Source organism: Bidens hawaiensis, unplaced genomic scaffold (genome assembly GCF_021521415.1).
Source record: "Bidens hawaiensis isolate Kalapana, Puna unplaced genomic scaffold, B.hawaiensis_p1.1 tig00012953_1, whole genome shotgun sequence".
Lineage (NCBI taxonomy): Eukaryota > Viridiplantae > Streptophyta > Magnoliopsida > Asterales > Asteraceae > Bidens > Bidens hawaiensis.
In genome coordinates, this window is record NW_027492081.1 from 180,637 (window position 1) to 206,236 (window position 25,600).

At 34.6% G+C, this 25,600-nt stretch overlaps 4 protein-coding genes across 5 annotated transcripts; 2 read left to right on the plus strand and 2 right to left on the minus strand.

Moving 5' to 3' along the window:
* Positions 1-1,997: 1,997 nt before the first annotated feature.
* Positions 1,998-5,151, plus strand: LOC143542639 (vacuolar cation/proton exchanger 5-like). Of its 2 annotated transcripts, XM_077035185.1 has the most exons (11): positions 1,998-2,101; positions 2,176-2,243; positions 2,409-2,437; positions 2,511-2,707; positions 3,657-3,869; positions 3,955-4,083; positions 4,178-4,294; positions 4,380-4,433; positions 4,629-4,745; positions 4,912-5,008; positions 5,103-5,151. In XM_077035185.1, exons 1-11 carry the CDS (start codon positions 2,000-2,002, stop codon positions 5,117-5,119), a joined length of 1,140 nt encoding a protein of 379 aa, XP_076891300.1. In that variant the 5' UTR covers positions 1,998-1,999; the 3' UTR covers positions 5,120-5,151. The 2 variants fall into 2 exon arrangements, with proteins under 2 accessions (XP_076891300.1, XP_076891299.1); XM_077035184.1 differs by having other exon boundaries at positions 4,912-5,145.
* A 2,405-nt stretch (positions 5,152-7,556) lies between these two features.
* Positions 7,557-10,897, plus strand: LOC143542640 (elongation factor Ts, mitochondrial-like). Its single transcript, XM_077035186.1, has 8 exons — positions 7,557-7,785; positions 7,866-8,038; positions 8,108-8,194; positions 9,457-9,631; positions 9,728-9,912; positions 10,315-10,440; positions 10,519-10,607; positions 10,688-10,897. The coding sequence occupies exons 1-8, from the start codon at positions 7,557-7,559 to the stop codon at positions 10,722-10,724; spliced, it is 1,101 nt and encodes a 366-aa protein (XP_076891301.1). The 3' UTR covers positions 10,725-10,897.
* Positions 10,898-12,710: 1,813 nt separating this feature from the next.
* LOC143542642 (DNA-directed RNA polymerases II, IV and V subunit 12-like) lies at positions 12,711-14,022 on the minus strand. Its single transcript, XM_077035187.1, has 3 exons — positions 13,951-14,022; positions 13,727-13,819; positions 12,711-12,845 (listed from the first exon to the last, which is right to left on the minus strand). Exons 1-3 carry the CDS (start codon positions 13,988-13,990, stop codon positions 12,823-12,825), a joined length of 156 nt encoding a protein of 51 aa, XP_076891302.1. The 5' UTR covers positions 13,991-14,022; the 3' UTR covers positions 12,711-12,822.
* A 2,615-nt stretch (positions 14,023-16,637) lies between these two features.
* LOC143542668 (uncharacterized) lies at positions 16,638-24,755 on the minus strand. The gene is made up of 8 exons (XM_077035209.1): positions 24,652-24,755; positions 21,871-22,120; positions 21,581-21,704; positions 21,161-21,507; positions 19,349-21,029; positions 18,936-19,186; positions 17,041-17,128; positions 16,638-16,656 (listed from the first exon to the last, which is right to left on the minus strand). Exons 1-7 carry the CDS (start codon positions 24,732-24,734, stop codon positions 17,057-17,059), a joined length of 2,808 nt encoding a protein of 935 aa, XP_076891324.1. The 5' UTR covers positions 24,735-24,755; the 3' UTR covers positions 16,638-16,656; positions 17,041-17,056.
* Between the last annotated feature and the right edge of the window lie 845 nt (positions 24,756-25,600).

The following is a 25,600-nucleotide window of genomic DNA, read 5'->3' on the forward strand; positions in this document are numbered from 1 at the left end:
TCGATCTTTGTTTTACTCTTGCGAACTAACTTAAGGATGTAATGCGACACTTTATTCCGATCTTTAGGGTGATTAAACCAACATCCAATGTTGCAAAAGTCGCTAGGGGGGACCCTAGGCGACCGACTGGGGAGTTGGAAGTAGTCGGAGTACTCGGACATGGTAATTATAATGAAAATTAATTTTTGGATAATAGATATTTGTCAAAATAAGCATAATTCATGTCAAAAGGGTACTCTAGCTGACTCGACAACTTTTTAATGACTTTTAACTGACTTCTAAAGAACCATAGCCCGCCTAGCCCGACTTTTGACCGCCTAGCCCAACTTTTTGTCCGACTTTTAGAAATTCCTAGCCCGACTAGGCCGACTTTTGACCGCCTAGCCTGACTAGTCTGACTTTTGACCGCCTCCGACAAATCCAACCGACTTGGAAAAAGTCTCCAAGGTAGGGGTCCGAGGACCGACTAATCGTCGACTAGTCGGCCTTGGAATCCGACTTTTACAACACTGCCAACATCATGTTAATCCGTGACATTAATACGGTGTTCATCATGTTGCTCACCAGCCAGTCAAGCTCCACATATGAAGTTCGGATCTGAGTTCGTTTATTACATGATTGTTCAATCTTGGATGCATAGGCATAGGTGACAATCATGACCCATTCTTTAAAGAACAGGCTGATTTGTGCATAAATAACTTGTGTATGGATTCATTTGGTTCACCTCAAATTAAAAGATGAAAACAACAAACTATTATAAAACTTATTAGCTCAATAATGTCTAATGGGTTAGCATCACTCATAAACATTCTTAACTTAATAATCTTTGTGGTTTTTTCTAAAACACTTCTTTAAAAGGACATGCATGATGTATTGATTTTAACTTGTCAGCAAAATCCACCCGATTTGTCTACCTTGCCAAACTTACCCGTGTGCATTCTAACTTTGAACTAGGGGTGCAAACGAGCCGAGCGGCTCGCGAGCTATTCGAGATCAGCTCGTTAAAAAGCTCGACGGGCCTAGAAGTAAGCTCGATTATTATATGAGCCCGAGCTTAATTTATCGAGCTCGAGCCGGCTCGTGAACCTAAACGAGTCTGTCATTTATATAATTTTTTTAAATATATAATATAAAAATAATTAATAAATAGTGAAGCTCGGGTCTTCACTTTGAACTAACCGACCTAAATAGTTATGGTGATTCCGTTGGTTAACCTGAAATAGAATTGAAATTGAAATTGAAAATCGATAATGAATCAATTAAAATTCCCGACGGAAGAAAAAGAAACAATTTATTTCAATGTCGGTAACGCTGGATACATTCACATACACATTCATCACTCGTTGCATGATGTTTCCAAATCAATATAACTGCCTCATCATGCAAACAAACAAATTATTATATACATATACAGATCGATCGATCAATTCTGGTTTCATTTTAGATCCCTGTCATATCTATACTATACGAACAACGTTGCTCAATCTGTTTCATAATCAGAATTAATCTTTTCTCTATTGATTTCTAAATTAATCTTCGCTTGATTCATAGATGGTGGAGCAATTGCTTGAATGAAGACGCATTCAATCACCACTACAAAATAATATGGGAAACACCAGCAATTTGAGGATATCTACTCAGTTACAAGTAACTAACTGTTACTCTTACCTCTATAGTCTATAATATATATTCTGTATTCAATTCATCATGTCTTACTATTAAATTGTAACATAGGTTTATTTTCATATACATGATTTCATTAGGTTTCTTTTGTAATTATATATCATCCTCATTTTACTCCTATAAATACAATCAACAGTCATCAATTGTAATCATAAACTCTGGCTGGTTTTTTTATATTTTAAAATAACAAGTTTCACAGATGAAATCATCAAGTGTAAAGTCAATGATTGAGTTACAAGATGATACCCGAGCTCTACCCGTCTCAACTACCAGAAACTTGTTGGAAAGCTTTGGCACCAACTCTGCATGGAACATAATGCTAGCCAGTATAAAGACTGCTTTCTTTTCTGATAAGCTAAGTTTACTCTTACCATGTGGCCCCTTAGCAATGCTGGTTGATCAATTGACCCATCGCCCGGTGAGTTACGTTATTAATATTGCTATGAATTTGTATTTTTACCACTGTTTTGATCTGTTTGTTTATGATATCAGGGTTGGGTGTTTATGTTGAGCTTATTAGGCATCATACCTTTGGCAGAGCGTTTGGGTTGGGCCACCGGGTAATTATCTACAAATTATTATCTTCAATAACTTTGCGCTGCATGCATCATATATATATATATAATAATTGAATATATCAATTATAAACTTGAAATGTTATTATGGTTTATAAAATGATCTTTTGAAAAGAAACACACTTTGACTATTTTACTTCTTTTTTGCAGGCAACTCGTTTTCTACACTGTACCTACAGGTTTGTTTTCAATTTTCAAGGGTCTCAATCGCATAGTAATCATTTAGTTTATATATAAAATTTGGAATTTCAGTGGGTGGTCTTCTCAATGCCACTTTTGGCAATGCAACAGAGTTGATAATATCACTGTTTGCATTGAAGCAAGGCATGTTACGCCTCGTTCAGCAGTCATTACTAGGGTCAATTTTGTCCAACATGTTGCTTGTTCTCGGATGTGCACTTTTTAGTGGAGGCATCACACATCATAATAAGGAACAAATGTTTAACAAGGTTAGCTGATTGCCATTGTTCAGCTAATTTTGACCGGTTAACTTATTAACGGGTCGGTCTGGTTTATATTATGGATCCAATGGTAAAAATAGAAAGCTTAGCTTAAGTGGAATGTGTCAAAGGGCCGAAAGGGTTACAAATCGCCTAAAGTGTGCCATTAAAGATTAAAACCTCCAAAATTCTTTTATTGAAATAATATAGTTTTTGCAACTGTATTGGCATTCTAATTGCTTATGGAAAGTTTAAAAGTTGTGGACAAAAAGTAGGCTTGTAAACGAACCGAGTGAACACAAACGAAGCATGTATATGTTCGTCCGTTTAAGTTTAACCGAACAAAGGATTGAACACGAACAATCAAACGATCATGGTTTTCTTGTTTGTGTCCGTTCGTTAAGAAAATGAATATGATCGTTTTCGTTTATGCTTGTTTGTTAACAGTATAAACGAACGGTTCATGAACATAAATGAATGAAGAAAACTGGACATAGATGAACGAACATAATTGAGCTAAAACTATTTAAAAGTAATGTGAAGAACAATGTGTTGGGCCTAGAAAGTTACTAAAACTTTACTAAGTTGTAATGGGTCGAAAAAAAAATTAAATGAATTAATTATCGAACGAACTAAAACAAGAGAACATAAACAAACAAATTAAAGTGAACGAACGAGACTTGTGTTCATGTTTGTTCATTTAATAATGTTCGTTTATTTAGTCAAACACAAACAATCATCCCGCCGAACAGTTAATGAAATGTTTACTGAAAGTTCGGTTTGCTTACAAGCCTAACAATAAGTGTTTCAAGTCAACCACAGTCCACAACCAGACCCGACCCATACCAAGCACTACTCGTTATCAAACGCTCATTTTGCCACCTCTATTCATAGTCATTCTTGTAATGCGTATGATCAGTTAATCATTAATATTAATTACATTAAGCTTTATTGTCAGTCAAATGCTGGGATGAATGTAGGATTGCTCTTGATGGCAGTTATGGCCCTGATTTTCCCAACTGTTCTTCATGTCACAAACACCGAATTGCATATTGGGACATCAATATTATCACTTTCAAGATTTTGTAGTTGTATAATGCTTGTAGCATATTGCATCTATATCTTTTTTCTGCTTACAAATCAGAAGCAAGATTATGCATCACTTAAAGAGGTTATCATCACCTTCATAAAGACTCACATAAAGTATAGCATCGTGGAAAATGTTTATATTTTCTTATAACTGTTAAAAATATCAGGATACTCCTACATCGAGTTCAGATAACGAAGAATTTGCAGATATTTCAAAGTGGGAATCAATTATATGGCTTGGCGTTTTGACTCTATTCATTTCAATTCTCTCAGAATACTTGGTCAATGCAACAGAGGTTCAAAGCTTGTTCGTTTGGCTATAGCTTATAAATATATATTCAGAGGTGGCATTTTAACCTTTTATTAGTATAAAATGATTCTGTGTTTCAGGGTGCATCAGTCGCAATGGATGTCCCGGTAGCATTCATTAGTGTTATTCTGCTTCCTATTGTTGGAAATGCAGCAGAACATGCAAGTGCTATTATGTTTGCAGTTAAAGACAAGCTTGTATGTGTTTTTGTCTTGTAAGTTTGATTATAATCAGTGGTGGCAGTTTTAACCTTTTTTACCATAAATTTGATTGCTTTTGTAGGACATATCTTTGGGAGTCGCTATTGGATCATCAACACAAATATCCATGTTTGTGGTAGGTGTTCATTAAGTGTCTTAGACTCTTAGTTATTTCAGTATTAAATATTAATGACACTAATCTCTGTTAAATGATCATATGTTAGCTATTCTTGTCAATTAAATTGTGTGTTATATATATTTGAAACTTTGACAAGTGTTGAATACAATGACTAAAAATGTTCATCACCATTGTTAATGTATTCATTTACAGATGCCGATTTGTGTGGTTGTTGGGTGGATAATCGGACGCCCGATGGACCTCGATTTTGAACCTTTTGAGACGGCCACTCTTTTTATGACGGTTCTGGTAGTAGCCTTCATGCTGCAGGTTTGACTATTAAAAAAATATTATTACATGAAAATTGCAAAGTTTGACCTACATAGTTTGACTATTTGTTAGATGTCTAAAAATATTCTCTTGAATGCATACCCTTTGTTTGACTATTTAACATACTGACTCAAAGTTTGACCTACAAGTTTGACTAAACTTACAGGAGGGAACATCAAATTATTTCAAAGGCTTAATGCTCTTGTTTTGTTATATGATTGTGGCCGGAAGTTTCTTTGTACATATAGATCCTGTATCTATACGTGAGTTTCTCAGTACATATCGAGTTATGATAAACAATTGTTACAAGTCTGTTTCCTTTTACTAAACTGAATTCGTTTATTCTGGTTGTTGCAGAAGATGACCCTCAATAACCATACTTGAGGTACATAATCACATTCCAATCAGGTACATGTCGGATACCCGTTTGATCAGTTGTTAGAATCATGAAGCTTTTTCCACAAACCTCAGTTTGACTTGGGCCAATTGTAGAGTTTTGAACTTTCAGTTTGACTGACATCCATGAAACATTATGGTATTGTGAATGTGTTCATTTCCAAGTTTTTTCACCTTAAAGTTGGTTGCATATTACAGGCTCCATAGCTTGTTAATGATTCAGTTAGTATGTTAATCTGCTAGTCTATAAGAAGGACTCATGTAACTCACTTTTGTACCTAAAAAATACAATATGAAAGTCTTTCTTGCTTTCATATATGTAGGTTTTATAGTTTTGAAATGTTCTCGACATCTCTTTAATTGAATTATGTAAGAATCGCTTTTAGATTATAGGATTTTGGTCGCACTCTCAAAACGTTTAATCGGATAGTCGAAGAGAAAACAAGAACGAGTAAGTTTTTCTGTATAAAATATATGTACCAAAAATGTATGTAAAACAAACTAAAGACCTTCCTTATATAGGCAGGGACCATCATGATGTTTTGCTGAAACATCACAACTCTTTGTGAAAGAGTTTGATAGTACGTTGCTGGTTAAAACGTTTAGCAGTTTCTCAGTTATTATCAGTATATAAACTAGAAAATCATAAGCAGGAACTCCTTTAGCAACAATTCAATTAGTACTATAGTTTAGGGTTTGATAACTTGATTATGATGCACACTTACGGTTGATAGCCTAGTTTCTACTCATAAAAGTTGTTGCGGATTGCCCAGTTTCGGTTCATCGCAATTACTAGTGACAGCATATTTGTTGCTTATCATAATTGCTACCCATGGACCAATACCAATTGTTGTTACTTAAGTCACCCCTTGTCATTCTTTCTCATGCAACTTTCAATGATTTGCCAACTTGGTAATAAAAAAGAATTCTTGAGTAATTATGCTAAATCAAATATTCATCATTGTGAAAGGTGGCCACTACCTATTTTAGTAAACAGTGAAGTGATTACTACATTACTAGTGTAAAGATTGTACATCTACGATCTATAGCGTATTAGAGGGCATACATACATAATTGTATAAGGTGATAACTTGTGAGAAGTATATAAATGACCACTACCTTAATGGTAAGATTGTACATGGTTGATATCTACCTGTGTTGAGAGAGTATTATTGTGAGAGAGTATGTCCCAAACGTACAAATGAAGCTTTTCAAATATTGACCCGACTTCGGAATGTGTTCATGTTGACTTTTCAAAATGATTTTTAACAAGCTGACTTGACGTGAGAGTGTCCACTTGGCTCTAGCTCCAAGAAATTTTTAACACGTTAACGTTACAAGGCCATGAGTAATGGTTAATGCCTTATAAAGGGTATTTTTGTCATATAGCGCAACTCCGCATCACTTATTTTAGGGAAAAAGATGTGTAATAGTTAATGCACCCTTCCATCATTACCCAATTATATTTTATTTTACATTTTTATTATTTAAATATTTTTTAAATAAATATAAAAGATAACAAAAACTTGATGTCATATTTCATTGACATTTATAAACATAAAATATTTCATTAATAATAAAAACTAATCGTCTTCAATTGTCCATCTCATGTGTCATAAACTCTAGCGCGAGTTCAATCGCACTTTTGAGTGTCTCGTCAATCTCATGTGAATCCAAAGACGTACCATCATTACTAGTTGTTATTGCTGATGATGATAAATAATATTCTTCCATTTCTTTAAACACTTTTGAGAGAAACTTTTAGGATGAATTGTTGTAATTTTGAGAAGTGTGAATTGAGTTTTGGTATAATTTATAGAAAATAAAAGAAATTTTAAAACGCCATAAGGGGTGATGTTTTGGTGTTTTGTGGTCTCACATATCAGAATTAAACTCTCGTTACTAGTGGCCTAAGCTTGATTCTTGGTTCGAGAAGACAAGAAGTGACTCAACATCAACGTTGAATGCCATATATTAAAATATTAAATAAACTAGACTCATCAATTATATTAAAGCCCAATCCGAAGCCCAGTTAGCCCACACGAGGCCCATGAAGCTCCCCAAAATCTCAAATCACTTGACACACATGACATACATACTTTCTCCGGCCACCGGCACCTCTCTTAAACCTCACTTGGCTTCCTTCTCATCTCCGATCTCCAGGTATTATTATTATTATTATTATTATTATGATCTCTTTACGCGATTATTATTTAACTCTCTCATTTTATAACAATATATCATATCTTCGTATTAGATCTTATCAGCCACGTGTTCTTTAGGTTTACTTGTATAATATCATTTCAAAAAACTAAATGCTACGTACTGTCATGTTTCTGCTAATTAGGTTATCTTATTATTTGAAATGAAACATATATATGCTGTTTCTTGTTATTGAGTGCTGTAAATTATGATATGCAGTTTTACAAAATGATGCTTTCCAGAGGGGCAAAACAGTCAATTGAGACTCTATGTAGGCGAGTGAGCGTTCCTATACATTCCGAATACGGTTACTCTACACGAACGTATTCGAGTGAGGTTTCGCCTTCGGATCATATGAATTTGATTAAGAAATTAAGAGAAAGAACTAGTGCTCCTATTAAAGAGGTCAAGTCTGCTCTTATCGACTGCAACTGGAATTTGGGTAAATAAATATTTATTTATCTTATTTTTGTTTTTATCGGTTCTTTTGTGATAAATATTAAATGATGGTTATGCTAACAGAGGATGCTCAAAAGGAACTGAGGAAAAGAGGAGTTGCACTTGCATCAAAAAAGGCGTCTCGAGCCGCAGCCGAGGGCTTACTTGCTCTATCACAGAATGATAAAAAGGCGGTTGTTATTGAGCTTAACTGTGAAACCGATTTTGTTGCAAGAAATGAAATATTTCAGTATTTGGTTAGTCTCACTAAGCTTGTTTTAGGATGTGTGTTTTGGAAGTGATTATGTAAACAATTATCTTTGCAGGCTTCATCGTTGGCCAAATTGGCACTGTCTACTGAAGCTTCTGAACAAGTAACCGGTCCCTTCTCTATTGGACTTCAAGGCTTAGAGGTAAGAGATTTGACTGGTCGTTCAGTTTTGATCGTTATGTTATCAAACTTTTTTGAGCCTTTTGCTTCAATTTTATTGTGTTTGCAGTTTATTTATATGAAATTTCATCAGAATGTAGTTTAAATTGAATTGACTTGAGTTTGAAACAAAAAGTTATTTATGTATATTAGTAATCAGTTTTGCCTGTGTATAGTAATCCCTCTATCTCATGAGTTTGAAACATTTAAACCTTAATTTAGTGGACAACGATAGCATAAAACAATCAAATGATAGTAATGGACTAATAAATTACTGGATGCTTGAAATTTGCCTAAAAAGGAAATGTTATTTTCATGGGACATGATCAGTGATAGGAGCTCGTGGAGATGTAGGATAAAGGTTAGGGGTCTATATGAGAACGTGTAGACATTAGGAATTAAGCGTGCCTCTAGGTGTAGGGGAGCACGTAGACCTAGGTGGGGGTTTAAGGTATGGAATCTCTTTAGATTGTTGTGTATATGTGTTTTATGTTTGCCTGCCTTCATGTCTAGTTATCTTGTGCTACTCCCGCTACTGACAATTGTTTTTGTGTTGTTAAGTGGTAGTTCTTATGAGCATCTGTTTTGCATGTGTTTTATTTTCCTCATGCTTGTTCTTTATGCCATTGGAGTCTGGGGTCTCGCTAGGAGCAGCCTCTCTATCCGATTGGATAGGGGTAAGGTGTGTTTCCATTCAAACCCTCCGCAGACCCTACTATATGAGTGCTTTTACTGGGTTTGATTGATTGATTGATTTTTAGTAAACTGAAAGTAGCTTCGTAATTTTCTCATTCCATTGAAGTTAATTAGGGGAATTTTGATGAATGAGTAGGGTTTTTTTTTTTTTTTTACAAAATTAGATTTTTAATTATACGGTGAAATGTTTTGCAAGGATTTATGATATTTTTAAGCAGATAATACAATCAAGAAGGAAACAACATTGATTTTGTAAAACTTAATGAGATCGTGGAGTTATCACGTATGTTGATCTCATTAAGTATATGTAATTGCATGGGGTGGTGTTATTTGGCTCGTTGATTTTAGCCTCTTGGCTACTTATTATATGTTGTTCTTACTTAAGCATAGTTTATTTGTGATTTTTTCTGTGCTTTATTTTTTATTGTATATGAGCCCATATGAATTGAGCCAAAGCTCAAGCTTATATACATCTCAGAGGCTGTTAGTTCATGTTAGTTTTAAGTGATTGGGCTATAAAACTTATGGTTAATGGGACATCTTGTGCAGAATTTGAAGATCAATTTTGACCATCCTAAGTTAAGTGGAGAAGCAACAGTTCAGAATGCAATTACAGAAGTGGCTGCAATGATGGGTGAGAATTTGAAACTTAGAAGGGGTTTTACAATGCCACTTTCTAATCCTGGTGTAATATCTACATATCTCCATACGTGTCCTCATCCTGGTAAGATTACTATTTGTAAATCTTGAATTAATGAAGGCTTTTCGAGAAACTCAGCAAATGACTAAAACTTGAATCTTGATTTTATTATTATTCTAGGGTTGGGACGTATTGCTGGAATTTTATCACTTGAAGTTGATGATGAAAATGCTCCACTGGATGCTGTTAAACGTGTTGGTTCAGAATTGGCAATGCATGTGGTGGCTGCAAAGCCTTTGTTTTTAACAAAAGAACATGTGTCTTCTGATGCGGTTCAGAATGAACGTGAAATTCTCAAATCCCAGGTGAATTTTTCTTATTTTTAGGCTACATTTTTTTTCAAACTTGCTGTAAATCTGATTTTAAAAATTTTAATTCTTTAGATTAATCATAATCAGATAATCAGTGGTGTAATAGAACAGATTGTATAACATAGTTTTAGATGTGTCAAAGTGTACGGGTTATTAAACGAGTAAGTCAAAGTGTAACTTTTAAGAAGAGAAAAATAGTAATCTTACCTGACCAGTAATCATACCTGACCTAGATTTATGAAAGCAAACTAGGTGGCTGGGAACTAAATTAATAACTTCTAAGCTTTTAAAGACGAAATCCAAAATTTGGATCAAATCACACGGACCATCCGTGTAATTTACACTTGTTATTAAAATATTTGCATCTAAATGTTTGATTATTATTTATTTTACCAGGCCGAAAGTTCAGGTAGGCCCCAGGCTGCAATAGAGAAGATGGTTGAAGGTCGGTTAAGGAAGTATTTTGAGGAAGTTGTTTTAATGGAACAAAAGTTTATTGTGAACGACACTATCAATGTGAAGGTATGTTATCTTGCATTTTATATAACAAATATATAATTAATATATGATTGAATTTTTATAACATTGAATCTCTTGTAGACATTGTTGAGTGAACTATCCAAGGAAGTGGGAACCCCTGTGAAAGTTGGGAACTTTTTAAGAATGGAAGTTGGAGAAGGATTTCAGAGGTAAATGAAGTGAAACTTTTTAATCCTTTAATGATAATTATTTCTACTTTTATTATCTAATTTGCTACGTGTATATGCAGGGCCGATGCACCTGAAGCTTTGGCTGAAGCAGCTTGATGATCTGTGATCTCATTTACCATATGTTTGTCGTTTAATTATAATGTGCATGTACATTTAGCACGGATATTTGTTTCTAGGTTTAGAAATCAATATTGTTTTTTGAGATTTCTAGTGTATGAGTTGTAATAAGGTTTTGATAAACCTTAATGCTTATCATTAATTTTGTCTTAAATTAATTTGTAGTATCCAGAATAAACTGTCTGCGTGATGTTAGTGCAGAAAATTAAAGGCTTGTCTAGACATTGTTGTTTACCGGGTCAGCCAAATGGTCCAGCCCCTGTTTACTGGGGGGTTGCCAGATAACCATTCTCCAGTTTTATTGGACCCGAACCCAACAAAAAAAAATATAGGTTTTAGGTCGGCTCCCGAACATGACCCATTAAAAAGTGGGTTGGTCTGTTAATCTGTTTAAGAATTTTAGAAGTTAATATTTTAATTTTGGAGATAAGAATTATTATATTTTAAAGTTTTATACTTAGTTTTTTAATTTATATATATATATATATATATATATATATATATATATATATATATATATTCACTTTTAAAAGTAAAATTAATTTCTTTTTAAATTACTTTTATCTACTCTTTACTTACAATATTTTTATCTTGTTAGTACTAACTGTTTATTCTCTAATTAATTTTATTCGTTTGCTCTTATCTTGAGCTTAATATGTAAACCTAAGTTTGTTAGTTAAGAATGAGAGATAAATACACAAAACAATTAGATATATCACAAATTACTAAAATGTTTTTCTATGAATAATAGTAATTAATTGTTTAAATTAGTCACTAAGTATTACTTGTATTTATTCATAAATAAACGTTAAATGGGTTGACCAGATACACGATCCGAACACGACACGAATTTAAATGGGTCAACACGACACGAATATGTATATGAGTTGGGTTAGAGTTGAAACATCTCAACACGCCAATCGAAACCCATCAACCTGCCAACCTGGCACGGGTGTTCTCATCAATTGGTAAGGTGAAAATTTAGAAGTATGATTAGAGGTATATGAGTTAGTTGTTCTAAATAGGATGAAATCGGTATGCCATTATTACATGTACAAAAAAAAATGAATACAGAATAATACCGGTACGGCATGAGTATCAATAAATGTATATTGGTATGATACCTGCTTTTGTACCGCCTAGTTTGTTTTTTGTTTCAAATCTCCAACGACCTTAGCACCGGTACTGATACGGATAACAAACTAGTTAAAATTGGTTCGGGTAATGGTACGAATAGCAAACAAATTAAAATTGGTTCGGGTACCGATACGAATAACAAATTAGTTGAACCAGTCTAGGTACCGGTACGAATAACAAATTAGTTAAAATTGGTCTGGGTACCAGTACCAGTACGCGACGGGTACCAAATTGGCTAAATTGGTACAAGTACCGGTATTGCTAACATCACAACCAAAACCAATAAAACATAATATTAAAATAAACCATAGTATCAAATCCATTCGTAATCAAGTAACATAATATCAGAATATACGAAATCTCCCAAAAACTGTATCAAAATGATTAAACAAAATAAGCCAAATTAACAAAAACGTTAAAATATTCGTTTAATCTTCATCGATTACCTTTTCATTTCGCCCTTTTCCCTTTTCTTTGTTTATTGCATTCTCAACAGAAACCAAGATGAAATTCAATGAAATTCTGAACTCAATCTGATTATCATAACTAGCTAGAATTGAAATTTAAGTTATACTTTGTTCAACATCTTTTAGAAGGAAACCAACAAAAAGACAGATCGCCCATTTTATCGCATGTTGAAATGTTCAATTTGCAGAAGATTCGATTCAATTCAGTTCAAGAGAACCGAAGCGATCAGAAACCATGGAATGAACCACAAAGAGGTTATATAAAGCGAAACGTTTGTGCAAATGAAACCATGCTGCATCAATTGGTGATCGTCGAATTTTAATGTTATAACTCATAACTTCTGTCTATTAACATAATATCTTCAAACAGACAAGATTGATGATTCAATTAAAGATCCAAATTTCACACTTATTACAAGACAATTCAATCATAACTGATGATGCCAATGCGAGCTTCACTTGCAGCGTGTTCTTCAACGGGCTTCATACTGCACAACTGCAGCAGATAATCAAGGAATTATGAATACTAAATATTGTGCCTATAACAAATCCAGCAAATACCGAATCTTGTGCTTGTAAAGACAGTAACAAATTTTCATAATGAAGTTAAAGATAAAGGATCACCGAGTTCTAACCAACTTTAAGCCAATGACAATTCCAATTCTAACTAGCTATGTGTCTATGACTGCGAATTAAGTGCAATCACATAGATATCTAGTGGCTTAGTTCATCTATTAGTTCTCCTAAGTGATAAAAAATACAAGTGGAAGAGCATATAAGCATTCACTTATGAGGATACAAATGACAATTATTTTGAGTTCTTTCTAATAAACGAGGTCCCGTTTTCAAACGCAAAGCATTTTGTGTGATTAAACCCTACTTTTTTTCAGTTAACTGTAAGACCTGTCACCAGTTAACTCACAACATTCCACCAATGCCATGTTAACCAATGGAACCAGGTAAGACTAGGGTTGTTCAAAAAACCAGCAGTTCTAGGCTCGTTTGTAAACGGGCACCCAACCAATGTAAGCAGGTTCACTGGCTCGCTCGTTAACTGGCTCGTTGACTTGATTAAATAAAAGCCCAAAATTTAATATATATAAGTTTCATATAAATTTAATATATTTTGTTTATAAATTCTGCATTAAGAATATGCTTAAAAACTATTTTTTGTTTCATATATATCAATATGCGTAAAAAATGCAAAATTCAAAACTTGTAAAAATAAACGAGCTAGCTCGAGCTTTTACAAGCCAAGCAACTAAACATTTCAGCTCGTTAAGATAGACGAGCTAGCTCGAGCTTTTACAAGCGGACTGGCCAAAATTTAAAGCTACTTTTACCAAAACGACTCAGAGATTTGAAAGAGAGAATTACTTCGGCGAGTTCGCTTCTTGTAAAGAATACGATAACCGCACTCTCGGCATTGAATCACATCACCAACCTTCATAGTATTCTCATGACCACAATCTACATCACACACACACACACATATATATAAAGTCAATTAATTACACAACAGTCACATAATTACAGAAACTGAAATAAATCAAGAATATCAAAATACACAAAAATAATACAGAGTAATAAAAAAAACAGACCTCCACAAATGTAAGTCACTGGTTCTGGTGCTGGATCCATTGATTACTACAATTTTTACAAAATAAAACAGGCGATTAATACACATGTGTGTTTGTATACCAACATAATTACAAAATTTAGGTTTTTTTTGTTACCTGGCGAGTCCTAGGGTTTGATTGATTAATGGAAGATTAAATTTGGGACAGATATTAATTTATATATAGAGAGAGAGAGACAAGAAGTAATGAGAGACCCTTAAGTTTCATAAGGTTTGCAAGTTACATCCTTACTTAATTTGAAGCTAGTCAAAATATGAAATTGCATCTTTTTTTTTTGCACGACTATTTACTAAAAGGTAGGGCTATAAACGAACCGAACGATCGGTGAACTATTCGTGAACCGTCCGACGGGAAGTTCGGTTATGTTCATTTATTTAATAAACGAACATGAACAAAATATTTGTGTTCGTTTAATTAAATGAACGAACATGAACACATGTTCCGTTCGTTCATTATGTTCATGAACGTCCGTTTATGTTCGTTTATTTATGTTCGTTTATGTATTAATATAAAATAATTAAATATTATCTAGATGGGTTATCTGCTTAAAGGTTTTTAATTTGTTAATTTATGTTCATTTAAGCTCGTTTATGTTTGTTTGTGTTCATTTACATTTATTCATGTATGTTTGTTTATCTTTGTTTAATTATGTTCGTTTAGAATTTAAACAAACGAACACAAATGTCCCTTTTTAAATAAACGAACATGAACATAAATATTTGTTCGATTAAGTGTCCGTGTTATGTTAAAGTCAAATGAACAAACATGAACATGCCCTTGTTCGTGTTCATTCGATTTGTTTACAGGCTTTCATTATTGACATTGATGAATACATCGGTCTCAATATCTAGGCTCTGCCGATTTTATATGTGTTTGTTTATGTTTGTGAACCGTTCTTGAACAAATTAATTTCCTTAATGAACGAACACAAACATAAAACTATTTCTGGATTTTGTACAAACTAATCGTCACGACTAGTTTATAATACCCATTTCTGGAATTTTTTACAAATAGTACATAAAACTAGAAATTTGTTTTCATAAATGCCTATATTAGGAATTTTCCCTTCAAGTACTAAACTACTCGTTGGCCTATAATCTTGAATATATAACTAATTCTCGGCCAAAAACGAGTTTTTGGGTTTAAACTGTCCGTGCTGAATAAGATTTTCAGGAAACATTTTCATCGGTTTTTTGTTCCATAATTTACCAAATCCTAAAACAATCATTGAGTTTGTCCACATATGTACAATTGTATATCCAGGGTGTACAATCTAGCTATGCATACGAGGAGGTACAGCATTCGTTACTAATAAAAGAGTTGGATGGTATATAACACACACGAATTTGAGCCGCAATGGGTGCGCGTATGACTTGGAATCAGAAGGTCGCGTCTTTGATTCACGCCGAGTTCACGTGATGGAATTATTTTTACAATTTAAAACAACTCCTATAAAGAGATTCGGGTTAGATTTGAACCACCAGACAAAAGCCACCAAACCATAAAATTCACTTTCTAACTTATTTTTCCACCAAACAGATGGGTAAGTGACTCATAATCGGTAGGAATCGATCTGTCTCAATGCTTAGCTTGGCTCGGCTAGATAGGAACTCAGCTCGGTTAATGCTGACAGCGATCGGTAAGGCTTGGTTAATACCGATCAGTTGATAACTTACTAAGTAGGATCTAAACCCAAAATCAAACATATAATAACTTTGTCAGGTATGATGGAGTCTCAAGTCGGCTCTTTAGCTTTACCAATGCAACTTGAACTCAGGTTTTGCATACCTCAACCATAGACGGTATTATGTTGAAACCAATAACATAAGAATACCAGTAAACTTTGCTAGAATCTTTTGATTTTATTTATGCAATCTTTGTTTTATGTCATATAACCAGATATACTCATCAAAACTTCTTATGATTGTCAGCACAATTTTATTAATGATCGAAAACGAACGACCATTCACTTTCGTATTTCATGAGATTTCGAATAAGAAATCCACATTAAGTTTAAATTAATCGAGTAAAACCCATAAAAACAGCCTAAAATGAAACATGTAAAATGAGCAGTCTTAAAAAGTGAAGCTATATTTTTAAAGCTTAATCTTATCAAATAACTTTATTACAAAAATTAGAATATTGTTAACACATAACCTTTTAACAAAAATGGCATGCTGACAATTAACATACCATTAAATTATTAATGAAAATAACTTGTTTTCACTTAAATAAATAAATAAAATAAAATAAAACCATTATTTAACCTACCCATTTTTCACCAATAGTTGATCAAAATATCAGGGACTAGACTGTAGAAAACCACCAGAACTCGGTCTCACAACTAGTCCCTCAAACGGGCCGAACAATAGGTATAAAGAAATGAACAACCATTGAAACAATTTCCATATGAAGTTGGACTGAGAGATGGTTCAAACTTCAAATGTATGTCTAGCATCTTATCAATGTCATTCCTACATACAAAATATAAGACTCCATATCTTTCTGTAAATTCCTATCACGTTTTTAAACGCTTTATTATAAACTACTATAAGCAACAAGGAACAAAAGCTTGAAATAGATAGAAGTGCAATGTAGACCATTTAACTTCTTGTTATAGGCAAGACTTGAACTTCCTGTAAACACGACCAGAGATGTTTGGCTGCACTGCAAATATTCATATAAAATGACTGCTAAAATGCCTGTGCTTCCGGTTAAATTTTAACTTTAACAAGCTAAACTGATTAAATACAAAAAAAAAAAAACAAAGAAGAAGAAAAAAAAGAAAGCCGGTCACACTGGCTGAAAGTCACCCGAAAGCGTTTTTGAGAAACAAAGTATCATTTTATTGAAAAAGTTGCATTATTAGTATGTTACCAATACAATTTAACGTTATAATCATATTTGACACACCAGCTATGTATAGATAATTTGTAGAATGACCCGTTTTTGGCCCTTTACTCAACCATACCATTTTGTCACCTCTAATCTTGAGGTTTAGGGGAATCATGAAGTTGTGAAATGGATATATAATAAAATACAAAAAATTACCAGGCTGAGGGTGGTTTCAGTTCTGGCCATGGCTTTTGCTGAGAGAGTGTTGTGCCATGTGCTTTCGACCCGAAATTTGACGATCATCCTGCAAAAATTCATGCCAGGTTACCAGTCCAATCAACAGGTAGAGGTATGAATAATTAGCAATTTGTTTTTACACAACTAACATATTTGCAAAAAGGCATCCAACTATACTTCCATTTCTCGAAAAAACAAAAATCAGAAATTCACCAATTAACAAAGTATACCTTAGATACACACTGAACACATTAATTAGAAAAATGAAAAAAAAAATGTTTAGATCATCCCAGACCCGAACAAAGAAATACTTGTCGAACCCAAACCGCCATTTGTCAAACCTTTAAATTAAAGGAAAATTGGATTTTAATAATCCAAACTATTAACTATTGGCCAATAATAATCCCAACTAACAATGTAACCGGTAATAATCCCAACTTACAGTTTCGTTACCCATAACAATCTCAGTCTAACAGCGTGTTAAGTCCATTAGTTATTTCTTTTAAGTGAATGTGAAAATGACAAAATTACCCTTTACGTTAAATAAATAATAAATAATCACTTTTTATAACTAAAAAACAATAAACAGCCCCAACTCCACTCATTGGATTTCATCTGAAAGACTGCAACACCGCCGACCACCGTCAGCCAGCCATCTACACCAAAACCGGCCACCCACCTGCAGCAACACAACGACTACCAGCAGCCAGGAGGAGAGAACGATGATGTCATAGATGCGTTCGCCGGGAGAAGATTATAGACGACTGCTGGAATCGCCAGGAGATATGAGAAAATATATTTTCAACTTCAATTCCAGTTTTAGTTTCAGATTCAAACATTTTTTAATCGAAATCAGCAAAAAAACTATTCAATTTGTCTCCGATTTGTTGATTTAATAAACGAATCGAGAGAACGGATTGCGTGGAAATTCTTTATGTGGAAATTATTTATGTGTTCAATGCACTGGGGCTGCATCGTGGTGCTGTTGCAGGTTTCAGGTGGCAGTGGCCGGTTTTGGTGCAGATGGACGGCCGACGGCGGTCGGAAGTGTTGCAGGCGTTCTGATGAGGAGACCCAGTGCGGTGGATTTCGGGCTATTTATTGCAATCTTTATTGATTTTTAGTTATAAAAAGTGATCCCAAAATATATTCAATTTCTTATTTTTGTTTATAATTATTTAGCGTAAAGGGTAATTCGGTCATTATCACATTCACTTAAAAGAAATAACTAACAGAGTTAACACTCTTTTAGACTGAGATTGTTGCGGGTAACGAGACTGAAAGTTGGGATTATTACCGGTCATATTGTTAGTTGGGATTATTATTGGCCAATAGTTAATGGTTTGGATTATTAAAATCCAATTTGCCTAAACTAAAACACTACAAAGAAAAATAGCAAGTAAACTTAACTTCATATATTAACAAGCTAAAATTTATCATCTTTATAATAAACAAAGAAATCTACCAATACACAAGTACGGGAGGGATCTACACATAACACTAAATATTGTGAGAACACGTAGAACAAAATGAATCCTTCATTTTCCAATTTTAAAAATGTTAAAATAAAAGAAAATGATAGAAATCCAATGTCTAATCGTTTATCCTGAAATCGAAAAAAAATGAACTAGTATCGTTTATGTATTAACCTACACATGTGTAGATAAATTGTTAAAAAAAATAATTTGATGATTTTATGTACATAAACATATAAATTTGTATGTAAGAAGTAGAAAATTCAAAAAAAAACCTTCATTTAATAATTAAACGATCTAAGTATGTTCTTTTTGTTCTTGCAATAATTTAGTATTCTGTAATGAACTTCAACCTACACAAGTATCATCTCTATAAAAATGAGGCTAAAATTGGCACACCTTGTACAACGAAGCAGCAGATTCAGATTCAACTGTCTGATTTGGGTCAAGCGTTTGGAAGCCATCCAAAGCATCTAAGGTCAGTTGCCATCCACAAAGGGCTAAAGCACCAGCACTGGAACTTGAACTGTTACTTTTGGTAACACCAGCTGCAGCAACATTCCCATTGACCCAAGGACAGAAGAAATTATGATGCTTAATTGGATCAAACTCCACAGCTTCTTCAAAGTTGCTTTCTCCATTTGGAGGGCCTAAACAAAAATACCACTACCATTTTAACCATCTAACAGTAACAAAGTTGTCTTAAAGAACAGTTGACAGCTGGCAAAGTGCATATTTAATACACATGCAGTTGGATAAAGAGCAAAAAGATGTGTATATGTGCATGAAAAATAAAGACGAAGTGAACCTACCTATCCCATTGGCAACCGCATAACTTGTGAATCCACCTTCATCAGTTGGGGACGACTTCCCACCCTGTGTCACCTCATCCTTTGATGCTTCAATCCCAGAACACAAAACCGCATTACAAGAAAGAGACGGGTGTGTACTCTGCTCATGCCCTAAAACATTCATATTACTAGTCTTCTCCCCACTTTCAACTGACTCCGCCTTAGTTGACCCAACAATCTTTGACCCGCTATCTGCTCTTCCAACAGACCTTGACATCAGATCTTGATCCATTTCTTCAGGCACAAAATCTCCCATCACTCCAGGATCCATAGCAAATTCCCCATTTTGCCCTTGGTTTTCCGTCACTTCAGCCACCGGTTCCATATCCCCAACAACACTCTCGGTCCTATGAACTGAGCCTTCAACACCGTGAATTTCTGCTTCATGGCTAGCCCCCATTCCAACACTCCCGCCACTAATCGCAAGGCTCAGACCACCATCCCGTCGGTGCTCGGTGGCGGTATCTGTATTCAATACTTCCTCGTCATTCGTGCTGCTAAGCCCGATCTCACCCGGGGCCCGAACCGAAGCGGGACAAATACTCTGTTGGGCTTGATTACTCAAATTCAAATCTGACGGGTCGTTTAAATCAGGACTTTTAAAAGCTGAAGTAGAAGGATCATTAATGTCAACATCATCAAAATCTCCAGGATGATTTTCAACACTTTCCATTGAATCATTATCATCATCATGATAAACCATATCCATTGCAATAACAGAAGAAGCCCGTGTGGAATCAATAGCAGATGTATGAAAGTGAACATCTTGTTCAATATCAAAATATAAGGTTTGGCTAGGGCCCGCACCGGATGAGTCTCGTCTATGCGATTCAAAAACATGAGACTCACGCTCACACAGGCGTTTAGAAGGACCAGATGACTGTTTGCTGTCATTGACTTCATCACCATCACGGTCAATGACAATCCCTTCAACACTATCTGCTTGTTGCATTGTGACATGTGGCGGCCTATCAACAGTGCTCCCACCTTCGTCTAGATTTCTTTTGCGGGTACTAGGACCTCGGGATTCATAAGATGCTGCCCGATCACCAACCTCGCTACTGGTGGGCTGCCCGATAATAAGATCTTTCCCGATGTTTACATCTTCATATTGTTCAGGTACCACGGTTTTCTGTGTGGTTCCACCAGAAAACCCACCACCCATTGTAAGATCTAAGTCAACTCCAATATTTGACATTGACTTTCCTTCCCCTGTGGTTGCTGCTTCGTCAAGGTCATTTTGGTCTTTTTCCATTGGGTCAGCGGCAAACCATCCATTAATTCCACTAGCTGCACTTACTCCACGGGTTAAAGCCATCTTTTTGCTTGTTTCAGGAACATCATTAATATTAGCAGCAAAGCGAGCAGGACGATTGACAGTCAAAAAGTCCAAGATTCTGACTGTGGCCCCACATAAGCTACATTCGAGCAAAGGTGATCTAGCTCTCAACTGTTCATTCTTATCGGGACCTTTTTTGGATAATGCTTTTTTGATAGGAAGTCGGTCTTCTGGTAGTGCAAAATCTGTAATGGGACTGTAAGAACATCCGTTTCTTGCTGATTGAGCAGAATGCTCTTCACAGTCTTGAACATTTCTAACCCATGTCGGCTCCCATCCACATAGGCTTATCAATTTCTGAGCCTAAACACAGATGATCATCGATCAGTAAAGCAAAAATAAAGCTCACAAATGATGATAATAACCAGAGGTCACTATTTCAATCCATTTACTTATTAAGTCAATCTAGGTTGTAAGTGATGCATGCAACTTACACGTGAATATATGAATAACGCCTCTTCTTTGGTATTATCTGAACCAGATGCTATGTCTGCTTTAAAACCCGATTCCCCTGCGACAAAAGCATGCGGTTGAACCAAAAAGCGGTCAATTTCAGAGCCTCTAGAGACCCTCATCTGGTCAACTGTGGAAGCAGCCACAATTGGTAGGTAGAGAAATTGGAACAATCCATCACAACGGTCCTTATAACCACCAATCAAGGCTGATGGTGGGGTTGGAGGAAACTGAACTAAGCTTTCAGCACAGCTGTTTCCTCTCCATGGGCAAATCACTTTGTGTCCTTCATCAAGCTGATTGCTAAATTCTTCTCCAACATTATCACCTGCTAACAACATATGATATACGAATAATGAAAAAAAGGATACATAATTATGATATATTGTAGCAAATTTGACCTTTTGTAGGAGTCCACGAATCTGGTGCAACGTATTTGAGGGTAGCACAACAAGACTCACATTCAATTTTATCAACATCAACATTTACCCAACCTCTTCTTGCACAGGCAAGTGAACTAGCAGCCTGCATGAGAGATAAAACTATAATATAGCATTTTATAAAAAGTTCCAATAATGCACGTTGAATGCTAGAACATGATACAAGTGCATAAAAACAGATCTATAAAAAGTTCCAACAATGCATGTTGAACACATGGACATGTTAAATGGATTAATAATATAAGTCAAACCTTAGGCTTTCCGAACCAATTTGCAGGCTTAAATGTAGACAGTCTCCTCAAAAGATCACCCCTCTCCCATGGTCTACAAGAAGGCTGAGACGAGCCCAAAGCCGAACCACCAACACTCGCACTCAACGAAATCCACATGGGCTGTGAGCCAATTCGAGACACAGAACCTACTTTGGATCCCTGGCCATGACCCAACCAATCTGCACTGCCAGCATTAGTGGCAACAGCAGGCGATGATGTCCCTGCAGAGCTGATAGAAAGTTTGATATAATAAATAATGTTTCCATATTCATAGCATTCACAAGTTAACTATGCAAAACTTCATAACAATTCTTTAATTTTGGAACCCGCGCTTTAAATATTATTACTAATGCAACAGTTAAGACACCCCTAAATTCAACGGATTATAGTATCCAGTTCCAACTAAAGCTACACAAGGTAAACCTGATAAACAAATTGAAACAATTTTAACTCTAAATTACAAGAATGCACAACTCAACCAATTTTTGCATATTCATAGCATTCACAGGTTAACTAGCAAACTTCATTCATAATCCCCGCTTTGAATATTCGAACTGATGCAACAATTAAGATATCCCTAAATTCAACGGATTGCAGTATCCAGTTCCAACTAAAGCTACACAAGACAAAATTGATAAAAATTGAAACAACTTTAACTCGGAATTACAAGAATGCACAATTCCACCTATTTTTGCACATTTACAGGTTAACTAGCAACGCCCATAGTGATTCTCTTATTTTGGAATCTTCGCTTTAAATATTCAAAGTTTCAAACTGATGCAACAATTAAATATCCCTAAATTCAATGAATTACATTACAGTATCCAGTTCCAACTGAAGCTACACAAGGTAAAAATTGATAAAACAAACTGAAACAATTTTAACTCAGCATTACAAATATGCACAATTCCACCGATTTTTGCACATTTACAGGTTAACTAGCAACGTCCATAGTAATTCTCTTATTTCGGAATCTTCGCTTTAAATATTCAAACTGATGCAACAATTAAATATCCCTAATTCAATGAATTACATTACAGTATCCAGTTCCAACTGAAGCTGCACAAGGTAAAAATTGATAAAAACAAACTGAAACAATTTTAACTCAGCATTACAAGAATACACAATTCCACCAAACTCAGAATTACAAGAATGCACAATTCCACCGATTTTTGCACATTTACAGGTTAACTAGCAACGTCCATAGTGATTCTCTTATTTCGGAATCTTCGCTTTAAATATTCAAACTGATGCAACAATTAAATATCCCTAAATTCAATGAATTACATTACAGTATCCAGTTCCAACTGAAGCTACACAAGGTAAAAATTGATAAAAACAAACTGAACAATTTTAACTCAGAATTATAAGAATGCACAATTCCACCGATTTTTGCATATTCATAGTATTCACAGATTAACTAGCAAACCTCATAACGATTCTCTAATTTTGGAATCCCCTCATTAAATATTCAAACTGATGCACTATGCAGTTAATGCGGAATAACATCGGATATCGGTCAAGGATCGATATTTGAGAAATATATTATCATAGTGGGATATCAGTAATTTTAATATCAAGCAGAATTTATATTACACACACACACACACACACACACATATATATATGTAGCAATTTAAACACTAACAATTCAATATACTCTCCTACCATTAACATATTAACCTTTTGCAACTTACAAAACACTAGCAATTGTAGCAAGTAGGAACTTATCAAGACATAAATCCTAAGCAGTTAATGCGCAAAAATATCGAATATCGATCGAGGATAGATAACTGAGATATCGGTAATTGTAATATCATGCAGAATATATATATATAGCACTTTGACACTAGCAATTCAGTATACTCTCCTACTATTAACAAATTATTCTTTTGCAACTCGCAAAACACTAACAACTATAGCAAGTATGAACTGATTAAGACTCAAAACACTAACATCAAACACTATAAGTTGAAAATTAAAACTTAAAACACTAACATTAGGTACCGATATTCTGAACGATATTTTGATGGATATTTCACATGAGGACCGATAACCGAGATACCACCAATATTGACTGCATAGCTTAAAACACTAACATTAAACACTAAAAATTGACAATATCGAGAAAATCAGTGATATATCAGTAAAATATCGGTTCATATCGCCGGTATTATTGGTACCGATATTTTGAACGATATTCTACTAGAGGTCCGATAACAGCTATAGCACCGATATTGACTGCAATAAAAATATCCCTAAATTCAATGGATTACAGTATCCAGTTCCAACTAAAGCACACAAGATAAAACTGATAAATAAACTGAAACAATTTTAACTCATAATTACAAGAACGCACAATTCCACCGATTTTTGCACATTCACAGCTTAACAAGCAACGTCCATATGATTCTCTAACTTTGAAATTCGCGCTTTAAACATTCAAGCTGATGCAACAATTAGAATAGCCCTAGCATCACGGTATCCAGTTACAACTGAAGTTACACAAGGTAAAATTGATAGACAAACTGAAACAATTTTAACTCAAAAACACAAGAATGTACAAATCCACCGGTTTTTTGCCCTAAAATGAAGCAACAAAGGCTACAGCTAGGGTTTACTTGGTGATTCAGCATGCATTATGGCGATTTAGGTTGAATTAAATAACGTGAGATTGAATAAACACCGATTAGAATACGAATTAACATGTATACAGTATGATTTGAAAATTAGGGTTAGGTATTATTATTATTATAATACCTTGCAGCGGGAGTGGGTGGACGAGAGGATGAATTACGGAAGAGTAATGGGTCTCCTGACGAGCTCTTTCCTTCTTCCCTCATTTAATTTTGCTGATTTTGTTTACAGTGAGACTGATAATTTGATTTTATTTGCGGGGGTAGGTAGAGAGGTCTTAGCTTCCACCGGGACACGTGAATCGTGCGTGGTTGGCTCATTCATTTCGTCTCTTTATTTATTTATATGTTTAATTAACCAACCAATACAAACACAAATATTTATTCCATTTACATACATGAATGGACATTACACATGTCATGTTTACTCCTACTTAACTTTATTTTAATTTCTTTGCATATTAGTTATTTGCTTATGATTATTTAATTTTATTCGTCACTTGAAAATCATATTGAGAAGCATTTCGACGAACATTATAGCTTATTGATGGATTCTCATGGTTTTAAAACTGGACCATGAGATTTTTGTTTTGGAATATTTTTTTCTGAGTAAATATACGTTTATAAGGAAACATGTTAGTATTTTAACTGGTCAAATGATAATTAAAAGAAAGTTAAATATGTTTTTCATTTAAAATAGTATTCACATGTTTTCGAATAAACCTTTTAGGCCATTTATTATTATGGCATATGTGGGTGGATGTGAGCACATGCCATGTATGCGTCAAGAAAATGAAACACTGCCATAACTGGATGCAAAAGGTGTGAGAAGGCTAGCGAGCATGAGCTCATGCCATGTAGGCGTCAATCATATAACTCCACCTTGTTCTACAATCACATTTCACTTTTCACTCGCCATAAAACATGATTTTGGATTTGAAATGTGAAAGTCTCATTCTCTACATGTCGCCTACATGATGAACTCACATCTCACATTTCACAACTCTCATTCATAACACATAGCCTTATACTTACTACATATCATATTTTTAATATGGGTTGTTTACATATTT